Genomic DNA, 19,584 nt, shown 5'->3' with positions numbered 1-19,584 from the left:
ACTCACTTATTATAAAGGACAATATCCGGTCTCCATATATGATCTGAAGGAACATGCAGCATATGAACTCCTCCATATTCTTTTGGCTCCCAACGAAGTTTGTAATCATACCACGACTGTCAAAAAGAAAATTACAAAGCACGTAAATTAATTACATAATCGATTATGTAGCGAGGAAAGTAAGTTTTTGTAAAACAAACTCAGTGACATGAATCATTCTAATGAGATAAAACCTTCTTGATTTCGAGACGAACAATAACCAAACATTTTTCTAAACTGTGGGAGTGGCAGTTTTGGGCAGGATTGCGCGTCATTGGGCCTCGCCCACTCAGGCAAAAAGTTTTTTGGCAAATCAATAGAAATTTACAAGACTAAAACAAATATGAAAAAATACCAAAACATTTTACAAAAGTGTGAGCGTGGCGGTAAAGTGGGCGTTAAAGCGTCAAAATTGCGCTGCGTCTGTGTCTCTGGAAACTGTATACTTAATCTCAACTCTCTAGCTTATACAGTCCCTGAGATCTCGACCTCCATTCGGACGGACGGACGAACATGGCCAGATCGACTCGGCTATCGATCCTGATCAATGTTATAGATACTTGATATAGTCGGAAACGCTTCCTTCTGCCTGTTACATACCTTTCAACGAGTCTAGTATACCCTTTTACTCTACGAGTAACGAGTATAACGAATATAAAAAACAAAGGTAACCAAGTTATCTTTTATATTTTGTAAGTTAACTTAAGTTAACGCCGCTACGGCGAGCGTATGAAATACGACAACAACGGCATTCTGCGACCGGATGTCGTTACGTAGCCGGCAGACACAGCATATTTGCAGCATTCTAGCTCTTAAATTGAATTCTTGCATTTGGGTATTCAGTTCTTTTCTACCCTCATAAGCAGCAGCACTTGCTCTGCTCAATAAAGAGCTCTTAAAAGTTATTTATTGTGAAGCCACCGGCTTGCGGAAACCGGCGTAAAACTGGAAACTGGTTAATTTGCACGCGAATTTGCCGCAACAAAATGATTCAGTTACAATTAAAGTAACTCAATTGGTATTCTACCCAAGAACCTCTGTGTAATTATTATATTATATACCTAAATTAATCGGCCTATTCGCAAAGTGAGACCGCGACTAAGTTGGAATATTTACAACGAACCAATTTAGGAATTTCTGGCGGCTGCGTGACCTGACTTACTCCCCCGTTGGAAGCGTGGTTTTCAAAGATTTCCTTAAGGCGTAGCAGACACAGCCTATTCACTGCCCGCTTCGTCAATCCTGTTGGTATCCTCAGCACAGCAGCTCGACTAAATCTTTTAATACTGCCCGCTGCGGTTGTAACTGCTGATGCTGCGCACACCTATAGCTTTTCCGAAATGATAGTGCCGCGGACTGCGGACTGCTCCTCGTTATCCCGTTGGTCGAACATCTCGGCGAGAAAGTGTTCCAGCAGAAAAGTCAACTTTCTGCTTTGCAGTTGTTGCAAAACAGGTTTGCTAATATCGTCGTTTTTTAGTGAGATTCTGGGGATAAGTGTTGTGCAGAGCGGCTCCGTTGCAATGCTACGCGAGCTGTCGGACAAGTTCAACGATTATATTCGGGAAACTCCGCGATCTCAAACTCAAACTATTGCCTTCAATATAACATGCCTTCAATATAACAGAAAGTCAATCCTTGGATATTGACATTTGCCGCTGGCACCCCAAAATCACCTGTTGTGCGTCGGTCAAGTCAATATTGGACACAGCTACAATACTTGACTGGGCTGTATATGATGGGACCCTGCTGTCTCGTACAAAATGCAAACATCTACATGCTTGCCGAAAACAAAATTGTAACACAATTGTATCTGAAAGAATGCAAATACAGAACGCAACCTCGCTAATAATACTACAAATACACGTTAATAACAGATACAGATGGAAAACACTGGTCAGCATGTGCTGAAAAAAAAAACAATTAACATAATAAAATGCAAGGCAACTGTTGTCGCAAAAGCAGATTACGTTCTCCCAATCTATGGTTTTTTCGCAAAATCAAACACCAAGTTTCCACTTCTTTGGACAAGGACACGTTGGATTACCAACAAGTTGGATGACAGCCAAGCCAGAACCGCAACAAACCAACCACTTACAACTATTGAAAACCTTAACACACAGGACATACTTGAATCTATAAAAAACGAACGCTACAAGATATACCTAATCAACACAAAAACATCAACTTGGTATCAAAATCATTTTAACAGCTACTTTTTTTAACATTAAAAATTTGTGGATTTCACGAAGAGACAAAATAAAAATCACACGGCTCAGACTCGGACACACTCAAATAACACATAAGCACTACCTCGACCAAACCCAACAGACAACCTGCCCGTTCTGGAACGACAACCTATCACTGGAACCACTGTTGTCCACAACATTATTTACAATACCAACCCAATAGAGCTCCTTTCAAATCCATAAATTCATTAAAATCACCAATTTGTACCATATATACCATATATAATGTATAATGTAAACAAGGAAACAACAAATATGGTATAAAATATTAGCTAATTAATTCTAATTAATTCGCTACCCCTTCATTTAAGTGAATGGTTAGCTCTTTATAAATAAATAAATAAAGCTTGTTGATTCATGCTGCCACGCCCACTCTAACGCCCACAAGCCGTCCCAAGTTTGCCACGCCCACACATTTGTAAAATGTTTAGCTATTTTTATTAGTCCATTAAATTTCTATAGACTTGCCCCAAAAATGTTTGTCCCGCTCACTCTAACGCTCTAAAAACGCACGACACTCCGAAAAGCTGTTTAAAACTGCTGATTTCTTAGCCGTACCGGATTTTTTTTTTAATTTTTGTTACGATACATTAAAGTCTTGTACTAACAAATTGAAGTAATCAAAACTTAGAATTACGGACTTTTGACAAATTGATTTTTGGTCACAAGCAGCAAAGTGTCACCGTATGGAATAGCAGCAGCATCAGTGTGCCAACGGAAGTGCGGTAACAGCGGCCCGCTCGAGAGCTTCGCCAACTCCTCTCTGCACAACTGCAAACTGCATTTTTATCATCTTGAGGCACTGACACCACGAATATGAAGTGACGTGGATTGGTTAGATTTTAGAATTATTTATATTGGTACCATCTGGTTAATAAACCCAATTTTAACGTGACAAGAACGTTCACTGTTTAATTATACCTCTTACTCGTAATGTAAAAGGGTAACTGGATTCGTTGAAAACTATATCACAGGTAGAAGGAAGCGTTTCCGGCCTTTTAAAGTATATGTATTATTGGTCAGGATCAATAGCCGAGTCGAACTGGCCACGTCCTTCTGTCCGTATAAACTCCTCGATCTCAGGAACTATAGAAGCTAGAGAGTTGAGATTAGGCATACAGTTTTCAGAGATATAGACATAGGACACGTTTGAACACAAACTGCCCAATACTGTCAACCCCACATTTATCAAAATGTTTTGATATTTTTTAATATATTTATTAGTTTTGTAAATTTTATTCGATTTGCCGAGCAACTGCGACGCCCAGACTTTTCGAAAATGTGATTTTTTCATATTTTTATTACTCTTCTAAATTTGTATCGTTCTGCCAAAAAACTCTTGCCACGCCCACTAAACTTGTAAATTTCTATCGATCTGCCAATAAACTTTTTGACACGCCCACCCTTACGCACACAAAGCGACCAAAATTTTTAAATTTTTTTTTCATTTTATTTACCAATATCTATCGATATCCCAAAAAATTATGAAATTTCGCATCTTTACTAGCTGAGTAAAGGCATTTAAGGTAAGGCCTGACCGTATGAACGTCGAAATCTCAGGAACTTTAAACTTTAGGCATAGACGCAGCGAAGTTTCCTGACTCATATTGCCACGAGCACACTTTTGTAAAATGTATTGATATAGAAATGTTTAGATTTTTCTTCGTTTTATTGTTTGCCTTGCCAATTTTTATCTGTATACTTGAAACACTGAGGGCATGCCACTCCTTTCACCTACCCACACTTTTGAACAAATTTTAATTTGTTTTTCAGTATATTTAAGCAGACAGCTTAAAATTTATACTTATGTCTATTATGAAAACATGCCATTATTATTTGTAAAACATTTTACAATGTGTAATTACGTACCTGCTCGACCCAAAGATTGGTGGTCATAATTTGATTTTTTAGGTTCTATAAAAAAATGTAAGAAAGGTAAGCATTAATGTACAGAAATTTTAACTTAATATCTATGATGACTCAAAAATTCGGATGCCAATGATACTCGTTAAGCGTTCAGTAAAATCAATTAGTAGATTCATTATAAAAATAAATATATATGTGTATATCGATCCCACATAAGCTTGACCACTTCGTGAATACGCCTATGGGCGGCCACGACTACATATTGAGAAGGATCGATGGGACAGAACTAGATTTGTTCGATTGTTAAATAAATAAATGACTATAAATCAAAAAATGATGTTTAAGGCTTGTTATTTAAGAGTCGGCTGCAACATTCTTTAAAAATTCTTGGTAAACGCGTACTGAACAATCAAGTTCCGCGGAAGCAAGTAAAAAGACATGTTATTATATGCGTTCCGCAACTCAAATATTGAATACCCGCTGTTTGACACCTTCACCGATACATACATACCATACATAGAATGAAACGGTTATTCTGAAAACTCATCCGAGTATTAGTGAGGGCGTTGTCGGTACAGACATTATTTGGGTACAATGTGATACATTTAAGTCTTGGTACCACTTTGGATGTTTACATGTGGATAGCGATAAAAATGTAAAGGGTTGAGATTGCCCTTCTGGCGAGCATACTCCGTCCAAAAATAATTGGGTTAGAAAAAATTGGGTTAGACAATTTAACGCAGGGTTAACAGAGAGAACAGAGCCTGCAAGTCAAACTGTAGATCCCCAACAAAAATGAAACGGATGGCCATCTGGTTCCGTCTCAGATTGCTGGAAACCCATTGCCCAAGGCTTACAACAAAACAACATAACAGAAGTGGAGCTCAAAAAGCGAGGTTGGAGTTCTCAAAAATACCAGTGGCACACCTTTATAAGCGCCTTAGGAATTTGTTCTTGCCGCTGTCTTTTGCGATATAAGAAATGTAGGAAAAGCATACGACCTTATTTCCAAAAATCTTACCTACAAAGAAATGCAACTAATTGTTAGCGATAATCGGTTGAGCTTAGTCGACCAATCCAGGCCACCAGGGAAGAAATTCATTTCAGTTCAATATTCGAGTCTCTGAGGCAGACGATTTAAATTCTTACGGGCTAAATAACATTCACACCGTCAAAACCGTGGGCTTACCCAAACAATCAAGATCACCAAATACTCACATTTAAATGGATTTCATATTGGGATGTTGATCAATGCTCTTGAAGGAAAGTGGAACTCTTCAAAGTGCATGCTTGGGTGGGGACTACAAGGCTCTGTCAGAACCAATACCGCCTTTTCTATGCAGCACTGTCAATGCAACTGGACTAAGTTGATAAAGCCATATCGTCGTCTTTGCGTTTCGTTGCATCGATGAGGGTATTAGCATACTAGATTCCACCTGCACAAGTTGAGGGTCACTATGAAGTCGGGCTTCTTTGGCGCGATACCAAGCCTCTCCTACTAGAAAGCTATAATACCGCTTTGAAAAGACTAAACTGTCTAAAAACAAAAATCAGTTGAGAACATGATTTATATTTATATACTATACTTGAGCTCCAAGTTAACAAATTGCTAAAAAAAAAAAGTCGACTGGAAGTCTTGAAACATTTACCGGATAATCCGACAGGCACGCAAACGCAAAGTCCTCAGATTTGCGCGAATGAAAAAAAACCTTCTCTCCGAAGAAGCACACCCAACGAAACGAGAGGTTTTGCAAATTTTGTTGTCTATATTTGACACTTTAGGATTCTTGTCGTGCTTCACCATTGTCCTTAAATTTATACTTAAATCTGGCGTACCGAAATAAGCTGCGATGATATCCGCTTGTATTCTGGACGAAATGGAAAGTCCTGCTTTCCCACGCTGCAAAAATTCAAGTTCCACGACACTATTCTACACTACTCCATATAGCTGACACTATTGAACTTCATACCCTTGTGGACGCCAGACAGTTCGGGTATGCTGCTGTTTGCTATTTTCGCACACAAAAGGGCGACGACATTACGGTATTACTGGTTTTAGGCACTGCTTATTCCCTGGAACTTCTTGCTGCACTAGTCGGCGCCTGGCTGAAAGGGTTTGCAAAACTCGTAATAGGAAAACCGATCAACAAACATATTGCACTGATACAAAGACGGTACTCTTCTGGCTGACAATGGTACCGCGCAGCTATTACTCCTTTGTAGTGCACGGAACTGCGTCGAAAAGCTTATGTAGAGCGACCGCTACGTTCTTCCTTTACGAAGCCATCCATCAAGCTAGATGCAAACTTGATTTGTGATGTTATTGAAAAATAACATAACAGGGCTCATAGGGGATCTAAACAGATACGGTCTAAAGTCAAATGAATGTCTAAGAATGTTTAGCACCATACGTGCGCAAGTGTCGTCCTGTGACATTAAAATACCACAGACACCCCAATAAGCCTGCCCTCCAACCGTACCTGATACCGAACTTACAAAAAAAAAAAAAATAATAATAATAATAATAATAGCAAAAAACAAAAAAAAAATTAAAAAATATAGAAATAAAAGTACAACGTAAGAAAAAGGAAATAAAGGAGACAAGTAATCCATACAAAATTGTCTATGAGATAAAAAGAAAAATAAGAATAACATTTCACCCGCTAACGACTGGACGTAGGATAAAACAAAAACTCATAAACACACATAAAAATCTTGTACGAAAGAAATTACCAATTTCAATTGTATCACCAACACCAATAAACACGCATACGCTATGTGGCATTGTGATCACACACATACATCTTATTCGTATTTTTGCGAGTAAAAAGCCTATGGTTTGTGATTAATTTGCAATTAACTATTGGAAATTTTCCATTGTGGACAGCACGTGTTGCCAGGTGAGCTTTTGGGTCCGCTGATGAACAGGCGTATAAGCCGTCAGTGCACGAAGCTGCACGAACATCATATGCTGTTACATTCACAGGATTACAGCCTTCGCAATACTGATGATATAATCGGATGTTCTGAAAAGCACATGCTTAGGAATTTAACCGACTTATTCAAACTATGTAGACAGCACTCAACTAATGTACTTTCTTTCTGAAAGAGGTCATAAATGTACTACTAGAGGTATATACCAGATGACAGATGACCAGTTGACGAAGCTAGACGATTTGTTGCACTTTGCAACTGTTACAGAAGATTTACTAAAACTTTTTTCAGAAAAATCACTCCTCTGATAAACATACTTACAGTCGGTCCACATTTTAACACATTGTTGATATGTTTATGAGAACCAAAATACGATCAGGCAAGAATGCCGATCCGCCGTTCAAGCGACAACACACAATATAGAATAGTGGACGGGGACTGATGTCCAATCGTCCCAACAACCCAAAACTGCGACGTATACCACTATATGGCGAGCGTGACATCGAAACATACTGCAACGATAACTTTCGAAAACTAAGGCAACAATAACTGAGTGAGTAGAGGGTGTGAGCGAAAAAGTGGCTATTGCTCACTAAAACTTCAGCGCCTGCATGGTCGCCCGCTCAAAAATTTCAAGCTCAGATCGACTATCTGATAAATCGTACAATTACCAATATCAACACTCACTCAGCTTCAAAAAACATTATCAATTCTAAAAGCAAAACAAGAGAGAATGCTATAGTCGAGTTCCCCGACTATCAGATACCGGTTACTCAGCTAGTGGGAATGGATTAATAGAATCTGGAATAAAGTTGGGAGTCAATTTTCTCCAGCTGGTCAATTGTCATTTTAATGATGTTGCCAGATAATGGTCCATTAATTACAATCGTTACTACCTTAGGCGTGAATCGTGGTGACATTTAAAAATCGTGGTATATGGGGCCATTACACCTATTCAGGTGTCGTCACGCGCTCGAAGTTGCCTTAAGCTACTGCACACCATGAAACCCAAAGGAAAGGGTGGACCAATTTGTGGCAGTATGTTCGGTTTATTCTGAAAGAAGCTGAGTTGAACCTCGCACACTAGCAACTATTTAAATAATCTCACCGCAGTGTGTCGTCCAACTTTTCGAGCGACAATGAAATCTGCATATTTAACGGTTACAAAAGCGAAGGCAGTATCCCAGACACATTTGGGCTAACATTTGGACATGTTAAAAAAAATCCCTTAAAAATACTAATTACATCGATTGACTACAATATCTGATAGTCGACACCAGACCAGGAAAACTATGTCTAAACTCAAATTAATTGATATTTTTTTATTTGTATGTTAGTCTGTAAGTTTCTATAGATGTGCCAAAATACTTATTGCCAAACAAAACTGCCACGCTGAAACTTTTGAAAATTTTTTAATTTGTTTCTCATTTTATATACCAATATCTATCGACATCCCAGAAAAATTATGAAATTTCGCGTTCGCATATCCACCAGCTGAAAAACGGGTATCTGATAATCGTGGAAGTCGACTATAGCATTCTTTCTTGTTTTAAGCTTAATTTAAACTTAACTTTAAACCTCAAACGGTTCTGAATTGTCAAAGCATTTCGCTAAGAAACAGCAAACAAACAAACAAATTTACCTAATATAGCGATACATACATGATAATGTCCTAGCACTAGGCCTACTAGATAACACCAGCAACCGAAGGCGACTAAAAAGATTTCATGTACTGGACCTGCCATATATGTAGATTTACAAATAGATAAAAATATGTAAATATGTATATATATGGATTGAGCTCATTGGAACTTAATTCATCCGGTGATATTTGTTTATTGTCTACCAAGACAGATTGCAGATAAATAAAAAAAAAAAATAAATAAAAAATAAAATAAAAAAAAAAACGTAACAATTATCTTGTTTTATCTTGTTTGTCCATCGCTCCTGCTCCCAACAACTTTGATATTATACACAAACATTTCCTTATAGTTTGCCAGTTCATAAAATAAAATCTTAATGTTAAAATAAGGCTTTATATATATTTTCAAAACATTTGGAAATTTATTATATTTTAATTTATATTTTAAAATCTAATTGAAAGTGTCCTAACCATTTTATACTCTTTAGTTTTAAAGTTCGTGCTAACACTTTTACTTACCACATCTATAAGCTGTGAGAGTTTTAATTTAATGCAAACTTTTAGAACATCTGTCGTATTAACAACAGGTCTAACTAATTTGTTGTAGTTGCTTAAAAGGTCATCATATAACCGTTTTGCGTCCGGGTTTCCGGCCACTGCTCCATGTACCATGAGTGCAGAAAGTATCCAAGCTCTGAGGGTTCCGCCCGAAGACGGCTTTCTAATAAATAGTCTTAATATTTCAAATAAAAACTTCATTGTGCTGTGGTCTCCAACTTTAAATCTTTTCTTAGAATACGTATAGTTTATCCTCTTATTTAGGGTGTCCTAAAAACAGAAATAAGACAAATATTAATCTAAAAATAAACATATTAATTAACATTAATTTATTTTATATATATTGAAAAACTAGATTCCCGTTACTCAGCTAGCGTTGAAGACTATGAAGACATTCCTCAATAGCGCATCTTGGTGTTGATTACATTTGTTGTAACTGTAATTGTAATTTTCAGGTTTTTAAGAGGACGTGGAGATTTTTATACCCGTTACTCGTAGATTCTAGATTCGTTAAAAAGTAGTAACAGCAGAATGAAGCGTTTCCGACCATATAAAGTATATATATTCTTGATCATGATCAATAGCTGAGTCAATCTGGCCATGTCCGACTGTCCGCCCAAAAACCGCCAAAAACCGACGAAGCCAGACGATTCGTTTCATTTTGCAAATATTACAGAAGATTCTTTAGAAATTTTGCACAAAAATTAATAGGCTTTGAAAAAAGTACGTCCCATTTAAATGGAAAAGCGTATGGCTACATGTGCACCTAGTTGATGAATTATCAGAATATATTCAATACAAGGTTAATTAGCAAAAATTACTAGATACTATCAGTTCAAATTCTAATAGGAATATCCAGCACTCACATCATAAGAATGAGGAATATTTTGCGAAAAACATAGAGGTCCTTTGAAATATAAATTTGGAATATAATATTGATGTGACGTGTTGTGGAGTTAAAAAAAAATTCGCACGTATATAAATAAATAGAGTATTTGAAAATGACTGTTATGAAATTACAGATAATTGTCAACTAACGCAATTACCATAAATATTCTAAATTTTTGAGATTGAAGCATTGGACAAACCTTGTATACCATACCATAGCATTATTATTGTAGATCGAGGACGATCAAAAGCCAGGTAGGCCGAATGTAAACTGTGTGTAAATATAAAATTCTAAGTAACACTAATTTCTTTAGATTTAATTGTATTCTTAAGAACAATCGATAGCGTCATCGATATCGAGGAGTTTGCATCAAGGGCTTGGAAGAAAAGCAACGTGAATAAAAAACAAAAAAAGATTGTTACAAATAATAACAATGTTGGGATTTTGTGCTGAGTAATAGTTTTATTTAAGGATTAAGGTGATTGTGGTTTTACACATTATTATCGTTAGCAATGGAATAGAAAGAAGAACCTATGGATTGCACTTATGCATGAAAGTTGTCTTCAGTTTGCCCAAAAATTCTTATAGAAAGCAACTAAGATGAACCGCTTCTTGTGGGGAACCAGACAGAGCCATGTACTCTGCTTCTGTGCTTTATAAGGCAACCGTCCGTTGCCTTTGGCTCTCCCAGGATATTGCCGCATTTGCAAACTTAAATGCAACACCTGTGAAAGATCTGCGATCGTCAATGTTGGCGGCCCAGTCAGCATCTGCGAATATGAGATCGTCTACTTGAAACGATACTATCAGGATTCCGTTTTGTTCACGTTTCAAGTAGACGCATTGGTGGGCCGCAAGTGGCTTAAGGTCTATTTCTTTAAGTTGCCTTTCCAGATTTTTTTACCATTGGTGCAACAGCTTGCACACTTTCTCGGGGACATATATCTTCTTCTACTTTGCTGATAATATTTCTTGGAATTCAGGAAGAATCTTAAAACTCCCCGCAAATCTGGATGCAGGGGAGCAGCCTAGCGACAGCGAAGACGGCTGCGATACAGTAAGTGTCAAGAGAGACCATGAAATTCGAGTCGACTTGAAATATTTTAATGTTTAACATTAAAACATTTCCATGTTCCCCAATTAAGTTTTTTTTCTAACTATTGTTTTTATTTTATATTTTGCGTCCATTTTTCAGTCGCCAATTATTTAAATATCGCTCATTTTTTTATTTATGAAATAGAATGCTGAGCTTAGCTTGCTTTTTTTGTCTATCACAGTCCACTTGCAATGCTTAAAAAGCAAAACTTTTATTAGTTTGTTTAACAGATCAGTTCTATGTGCATATAATTCATTATTTTCATAAAACCATAATGAGAAGGCACTACTTTCATTTGTGCACTTAATGCATCGCTCAGAAATAAATTTTTTTATACACATTTGTTTTTTATTATTTTTAAAACCATTTTCGAAAACTTTAATGTGTATTTTGCAAATTTTTCTCACGTCGCAAGCTTTTTTTTTTTTTTTTTTTTTTTTTATTAATATTTATTAAGTGAAGAATCCGTACATCATAATATTGTATCTTAACATCACAGTGTGGAGAAGTATTCTTATCAATTACCAAACACTATAAAATAAAATAAGTGGAGTAGGAACATAAATGAAGAGTTTTTACTGCTGCCCAATTGTCTTGGCGAAGCCTTGCCGTTTAAGTCTTCTTAGAGGTCGAGCGGGGATGAGACGTCTTGCAAGAAGACTGCTATGGCTCAGTAATCTGTCACTATATCGACTTGTATGTCTCCCAATTTGTGACTCAACTGTGTGAATATTGAGGTCTTTATGGAGTGTAGAGTTACGTACATACCAGGGGCAGTTGGTTATTTGTCGTAATGCGCGATTTTGCATCACCTGGATACGATTATAATTCGATTTGGCTGCAATTCCCCAAATCTGGATCCCGTATAACCATATCGGTACGATACAGTGCGCATAAAAAAACTTCGAAAACTTTAATGTGTATTTTGCAAATTTTTCTCACGTCGCAAGCTGAATACCCTAATGACAAATATTCTAATATATAGTCATTTGTGAAATTTATTTTGGTATATTATGTACACAGATTCGGCTGTTACTATTTCTAAGTTATATTTGAATAATAATAACGTTAAGGCAATGCAAAGCAAGAATCTTTCATTGATCAAAAATAATTAAAGTCTAAGAAATTTTAAGGTGAAGGGCATATTTTGTCAAATTTACAATGCATGAGCATACGTGTGCACACATACAGTTGTCTGCTATCACTGTATGCGTTGAAAAGAGCTTTTTGCTGTAGCGCTCTGCGCACTTTCTTTCTCGAACAAAAACTCGAGAGAGCCTGAAGCCACCTCTAGAGCCACGGCCAAAAAATCGCGTGCCAATAAATAGTATGGCGTTACGCATCTTGTTATTCTAGTGTCTTTGGTTTTGCGGTATCCGTCGAGCCGATGATCTCCTTTCCGCGTTAATTTCACAGTTTAATAGCCTTAAGCTATTCGAGGTATTAGAGGAACGCCACGCAACCACTGGCAATTGATCTACAGACTGTCAATCGCAGCAAATCCTCAAATGTTGCTAAGATCAGCAGCCAAAAAAGTTCCGATGCAATACAATCTATCCGTTGTGGAGGGAAAAAATTTAACTTTTCTTATCCTAGAGACATTTCATCTTTCAAGTATAGTAAGGTGGTAAAAGAGTTCGACGCTGAGATTAAAAGTTTGAGTTAGAGTTTCCCTAATATCAGATACCCGTTACTCAGCTAGTGTGAATGCAAACACGAAATTTTATCATTTTTCTGGAATATCGATAGATAAGAGTGACGTTCTTGACGTTCATACGGACAGAAGGACAGACGGACATTTCTGACCACATACCACGTGTGCCTATAGCACTCCTCCCCCTCCAATACCGTCGCTCGACGACAACTCAAATACCATTGAAAGATTGGTGATGATGATGGTAAAACGAAAAAGTTTGGATTAATTATACGTCAGGTTGCGTTGAATTCAAATGGAATGAACATCATTTGCCACAGAATCTGGTTCTGTTTACGTTTTCGAGAGTGCTTTTCGAGTACTACGAAAGAATTCTTCGTGACAATGTCATACTTTACGCAATGTTGCTAAGTTTTGTGTGTCTATGTGCAGTATATCGTGCTTGATCTTCGGCTTGAGATTATGACGAACTTCTACAGTCCTGCATTGGTTTACGAAGGGAATTTGCATTGGAAAGAATTGCATTCAAAAAGTCAACAAACTTTCAGTGCTACCCTGTTGTACTCATAGTACTTTTAATTTCACGATCAGATCTCTGGTCCTGATATCTCTTCTTTAAACTCATGTTTAATTCATTAAAATTAATTGTATCTGCCTATCTATGAACACACCAATAAAAAACTAAGGCCGGGCCTGCAAATAGTAAATTAGCAAATTGGGAAAGTAGTTCGATGTTTCCGTTCAGACAATTTACGCGGTAGATAATATCCTCAATGGCAATGTCATTAGCTGACCCACTGAATTTAATACGCTAATTAGCTATTTTATTGTTAATTTTATCCCTGCAGCGCAATCAGTCCATTATTTGAAACTGTGGATCTATTCAATTGAGTGAACGCTACAGTGATTTGTTCTGTCAATGATTGTAGCATGCTTGCTTGAAAGTCTGCATTGAACTCTGGATTATTTGATAAACACAGTCTTCTGTCACGACTCTGAAAGATAGTTAGATCTACAATGATTTAAGATTGGGGGTAAGTTTTTTTCTAGTGAATCTACTTGGAACAGACAATTTTAGCCGACTAACCATGTCGGGACTATCGACTTCACCACGAATAAGCTTACAATTAAAGACTGCTCCAAGCATCGATCTAAGGTTAGCTAGGGGATATAAATTATTTAAAAGAATTCTAATGGAATAAGGAGGTAATATAAGGTTTGCATCCCAATTTAGACGACGCAAGGCAAACAGTAAAAAGTTTTTTTGGATCGATTCAATGCGGTCCGAGTAAACTACGTATTAAGGACTCCAAACAGTTGGATCCATTCTCATTAATCGGACAGACTACCGATATGCTTTTGACAACCTTCTTTGGTATACCGATAAAAATTGGCAAGGCAAACAATAAAACGAACATTTTTCAATATCGTGAGCGTGGCAGTTTTGTGCGGTATTAGGGCGTTAGAGTGGGCGTGAGAAAAATTTTGTTGGCAAGTCGATACAAATTTACAAGACTAATAATAAGAATATCACAACATATTGCCAAAGTGTGTGCGTACCAGTTCTGGGCGGTTTGTGAGCGTTAGAGTGGGCGTGGCGACATGGTCAATAAACTTGCGCTGCGTCTAGTCACTAGAATCTGTATGCTAAATCTCAACCTTCTAGCTTTTATAGTTCCTGAGATCTTTACGTTTATACAAACGGGCAGACAATCGGACAGGGCCAGCTCGACTCGGCTATTGATCTTGATCAAGAATATATATACTTTATACGGTCGGAAACGCTTCCATCTAGTATACCTTTTAACTCTACGAGTAACAAGTATAAAATAGATGATATAGAAAGGGAAAAATATGCCGAGTTCGTAATTATCTTTTCAAAAACAATAGGCAAACTTTATTTATAATTTTTTTCTCTTCAGAGAAAACCAATTCCATTCATGTCAAACTCTTAAAACTCTCTCTGGCAGAGACGATAAGAACTGGCGTGAAAGGCTTTGGCTTAACCTAACGGACGATACACCTTGCAGCTCTGCGACCATAACATCCCAAATCCAACAAAGGAAGTCGAAGTCCATTATAGAGTGGTCTTATAATAAAGCTAATTTAATCTGAAACCCTGTCTTCTCCTTGTTCGGGCACCCTCACAAAATATAAATTCGGTGGGACGAACAAACAAACTCTCTGAGCAATTTTGTCAATGTTGTATTTTTACAACAATTTATTTTTAGTTCGTGTCTGATCTACTATACTTTGCACGTACTTTGCACGCAAGGTGTTCTATTTTCACATTATAACTTTATTTATATTATATATTGGATTGTCCTATATTTTGCTTGTAGCGGAGAGTATTAATAAAAAAATCAAGAGAGAATGCTATAGTCGATTTCCTTGACTTTCAGATATCCGTTACTCAACTAGTGGAAATGCGATCTCGAAATTTCATAATTTTTCTGGGATAGCGATAGATATTGGTAAGATTGGATAGATATAGACTCATCAAAAATTTAAAAATTCTTTAAAAGTGTGGACGTGGCAGTTCTCTCAAAACTGACTGGAAAAAAGTTTTTTCGTTAATTGATAGAAATGTACAAAACTAACAAAATTATGAAAAAATATACAACAAATTGGAAATGTGGGCGTGGCAGTATTGGTCGGCTGTAGGGCGTAATCTCAACCTTCAAGTCTTTGTAGTTCCTGAGATCTTGACGTTCATACGGACAGACGGACATGGCCAGTTCGACTCGGCTAATGATCCTGAAACATAATTTAATTACCATATATGGTCGGAAACGCTTCCCTTTCCCTGTTACATACTTTTCATCGAATCTAATTTACCCTTTTACTGTTCGAGTAACGGTTATATTAAAGGCTATTAGACTTAGTGAGAAACTTATTATTTAATAATAATAATCCGTACCGTACAAAGTATAAATGATAACGATTAGGATCTTTAGGCGACTTATCTAGTCATGTTTGTTCACGCCTACTCTACCGCCCATAATGCGAAACAAACCGTCATTACTTTATTTTCCAATACCTGTAGGTACGCCGAACAATCTGACAGTTAGATGGTTGTTTCAAAACCAATCGAGTTACATTATATTAAAAATATCATCTAGCGCCATACACCTAAGCTCATTTTGTATTTTAAAATTGATAAAGTTAGTAAGAGTTCACTTGACTTTAGCTTTCTTTTTATGTATACTAAATAGGTATCGCTAATCAAGAGCACTGAACACTTTTAACGGTATGTTATTAGTCCGATTAACGCTGCACATAAAAAATAAAAAGGGCCTCTAATACATATACATATGTTCTTTGCATTTAAAAATGTTCTATTACTTTTGCACCATACAGACCTTGAGCGACCAATAGTTTGTGAAGAATGTATAATTTTTAATATACGAAGTGCATTTTTATAACTATTTATTTCTATTCTTATTCTGGTCAAAAGCACATTCAGTTAGGTAGCGGACTATGCCTAAGATGGCATTGTATTTTTGCTTGCAAATGTTTTTCATGTCACTTATTTATCACGTAAGCATTGAATTATTAGATATATCGTCCGCCATGCACAATACTCAGGATAACCAAGATACAATTTAATTATTTATACACAGAAACGTGTAATTGTTACATCATTAAATGTAGAATTTTGTCATGGAGTCGCGAATTGATTATCAAACCATTGAAATGTCGGTTGAAACTAGATAAGGGAACAACTTGGAATCCTCCCCATTCCGTTCCAGCCCCATGGAAGATTTTTTCTCTCTTCTCTCTGGAACTTTATTTTCCTCCACCAAATATTTTGTAAACACAAACGTATTTTGTGTATAGCACATAAGTTATTGATGTATTTGCGTTGAAATATTTCACTAAGGCATAGCCAAAGCAATTACAAACATTGCAATATGAAAAGAAAATGGTTTGCAATTGAACAAATTCATCTGCGGCAAGCCAGATGAGTGCGTTTCTCTCAGTAGTGAATTGCCGTCTTTTAACTTACTGTTAGTTAGGCAACTTACATGAAAAAATACATGGATTGGTTTTAGAATTAGGCAATATTTATAATTCTAAAGTGCTCATATTTAGCTTATAAAAAATTTAAAAGTTCTGAATTTCTGCATTCAGGGTAACATTATATATATAAATTGAGAATTCCCATTAAATCTAAGCGCATGCGCGAAGCATATGCAATTAGAACTTTAACTGTAAATTATAGAACGTCAAATGCATCTTTTATTTTATTTCATTCACAGTTACCATCTAATTTAAGCTGAAACAAAAAACACATCGAAATGATCTTTACATAACAGTTCTGTTATATAAAAAATTCTAATCGGCTTTTTATCGTTGGCAAAACTTAAACTGGAAGTTTGGCGTTTTTATTCCATATTAAAAGCACACACATTCCTTCGGATATTACTGCAATAAACTGTTACATAATTCAAAAGAAAATTCTTAAGTGTTTTGAACATTTTTGTTGTACCTTTAATAAAAAAGTAATTTTTTTAGTTTTATTATTCGCCTAGCAAAATATGGGAAATCTTGAAATATTTTTCAAAAGTATGGGCGTGACAGTTTTGGGCGTTCGAGTGGGCGTGGGCATAAACTTTTTGTTAAATCGATACACATTTATAAGACATTAAAGTGGAAGTGGCAACAACAGTTTTTAAATTTACTCTGCTTTTGTCCTGAAATTTGCAAGCCTAATCTAAACTTTATAGCTTTTATAATTCCTGAGATCTCGACGTTCATACGGACGGACAGACAGACAGGTTCAGCTCGACTCGGCTATTGATCCTGATCAAGAATATATAAACTTTATACGGTCGGAAACGCTTCCTTCCCTGATAAAGAACCTATAAGTTACGATAGCTGCCCATAGGCCGGCACTTAATCTCGTTACGAGTCGGTATTGCCGCCGAGTAGGCAACTCCAGTTCGTCGCTTGCGCAACGTCCGGCTGTCGTGTCATTTGCAGGCGTACCAGTTCGTGCACGCGCGATCAGGGACCCCGAACGGGGTTGACGTTCGCCGACGGTGTGCGATCGACAAGCCATGGACGGGATATGAAGTTTGTGGTCAATAGTCAAGATCTAGTATGCAGATTCTAGTAGCTACTACTAGCTAGCACATTCGCACAGACTAGTCCTGACATACGTGAGGATACTGGCAAAAGCGTATCCACCATGAAATATTATAAGTGTCCCACATATCGCGGTCGACCACTCATCACGTTTTATTATTTTATTAATATCATTATTTTAACATTTTTAACTCCAACTAAACATAGTGACTTCAGCCAGATTCTTTACAGATCGAGCCGGACAATATCACAAAATCGCATAGAGATCGAATCCTGAAAAGGACAAGAGTATTTCGTGTGTGTTAGAGTGGGCGTGGCAACACTCGGAAATAAACTTGCGCTGCGTCAATGTCTCTAGCTGCCTGCTTTATGCCTGCTTTAACATTATAGCTTTTAAAGTTCCTGAGATAAAGACGTTCATACTGACAGACGGACATGACCAGATCAACTCGGATATTGATACTGATAATAAATATATATTCTTAATAGGGTCGGAAACGCCTCCTTCTAATTGGTACATACTTTTTAAAGATCTTTGCTCTGCAGCAGTCGGGGTGAGTGGTGTTGCTTTAGTTGGTCCGACCTTTAGTTCTGCAAAATAATGGCGGATGCCATAAATATTATATCGCAATTAAATCATTTTTAAACTCTTGTGTTCCGGTGTACTTTCCGTCTGTCTCTAACTACCCTCCTTGGTTTAATAATGAGTTGACACACCTATGAAATGTAAACTTTCGGGTCCATTAGCCGCCAGCAGCACCAATTATGACCAACATTGGAGACACAATTAGTCTGCGGCACCTCAGCTTTGTTTACGTATGGAGATCAGCTGCGTGAGTATTTAAGCTCTCCTCTCTTCCGAGCTCTCTCTTGCACCTACACCTTTGGCTTAGCGTTCGCAATGCATCTATTCTTTTCTCGTTTTCGTCACCTATGCACCCGCATCGCTGCCAAACTTCACTTGAAAAATAAACAATATCGTTTTAATTGGATCCAAAACAAAAATCGTCTTTTATTTTATATATATATGTAGGATATTTATTGTTTAGCTCAATTGTTTATCTTAGTAATATTTTGATATTATAATAGTTTGCTTATTATATTTGGTATTTAGCAAAAAGATGACTCGTGCCAACACTTCTTGATCACCGGACATACGACGACCACACAACTTTGCCTTACTCCGGACACGACAACTTTCGGCTTCACGATCTTTTTACTGCACAACTTTCAACTCGCTTTGTTCTTCTTCGACTCACTCTATGCTTGTCCTTACTTGACGCTAGCCTTTGCGATGATTATCGATCATCGCATATCGATAACTATCTTAACATATATATATATTTTATATTTTTATATTTATATTTCCAAAACCAGCTAATAAAAAAGCTTATTAGCTCAACATTTTGGTGACCCCGATATGATTCTGTGCATAAACATTTAACTAATTTTTTTCCTATTTCTGCTCGCTGCGAATTGCATCGGCTAGCTCAGAGAGTTTGTGCGTTCCTCCCACCAAATTAATGATTTGTGTGATTTCCCCCGACCAAGGAAAAGAAAAGGTTC

At 36.9% G+C, this 19,584-nt stretch overlaps 1 protein-coding gene and 1 long non-coding RNA gene across 5 annotated transcripts in view; one reads left to right on the top strand and one right to left on the bottom strand.

Annotated features, from left to right (window-relative positions):
- The window catches only part of LOC6740747 (acetylcholine receptor subunit alpha-like), an 84,930-nt gene extending 68,283 nt beyond the window's left edge, over positions 1-16,647 (bottom strand). For 2 of the 4 annotated variants that reach the window (XM_016178865.3, XM_016178861.3), the window contains exons 1-3: positions 9,250-9,558; positions 4,158-4,202; positions 7-116 (exon numbers count right to left, since the gene is read on the bottom strand). In XM_016178865.3, coding sequence (XP_016033062.1) covers positions 7-116; positions 4,158-4,202; positions 9,250-9,489 — 395 coding nt within the window. In that variant the 5' untranslated portion in view covers positions 9,490-9,558. Of the gene's footprint in view, positions 1-6; positions 117-4,157; positions 4,203-9,249; positions 9,559-16,289 lie in introns of those variants that run through there. The other 2 variants (XM_016178862.3, XM_016178863.3) reach the window with 2 other exon arrangements.
- A 116-nt stretch (positions 16,648-16,763) lies between these two features.
- On the top strand, positions 16,764-19,437 carry LOC120284747. The gene is made up of 2 exons (XR_005543969.2): positions 16,764-18,851; positions 19,133-19,437. It is a non-coding gene; the product is annotated as an uncharacterized LOC120284747 (long non-coding RNA).
- The last annotated feature ends 147 nt before the right edge of the window (positions 19,438-19,584 follow it).

This window comes from Drosophila simulans, chromosome 3L, assembly GCF_016746395.2.
Source record: "Drosophila simulans strain w501 chromosome 3L, Prin_Dsim_3.1, whole genome shotgun sequence".
NCBI classification, from domain to species: Eukaryota; Metazoa; Arthropoda; class Insecta; order Diptera; family Drosophilidae; genus Drosophila; species Drosophila simulans.
This window is presented reverse-complemented; position numbering and strand designations above follow the sequence as displayed.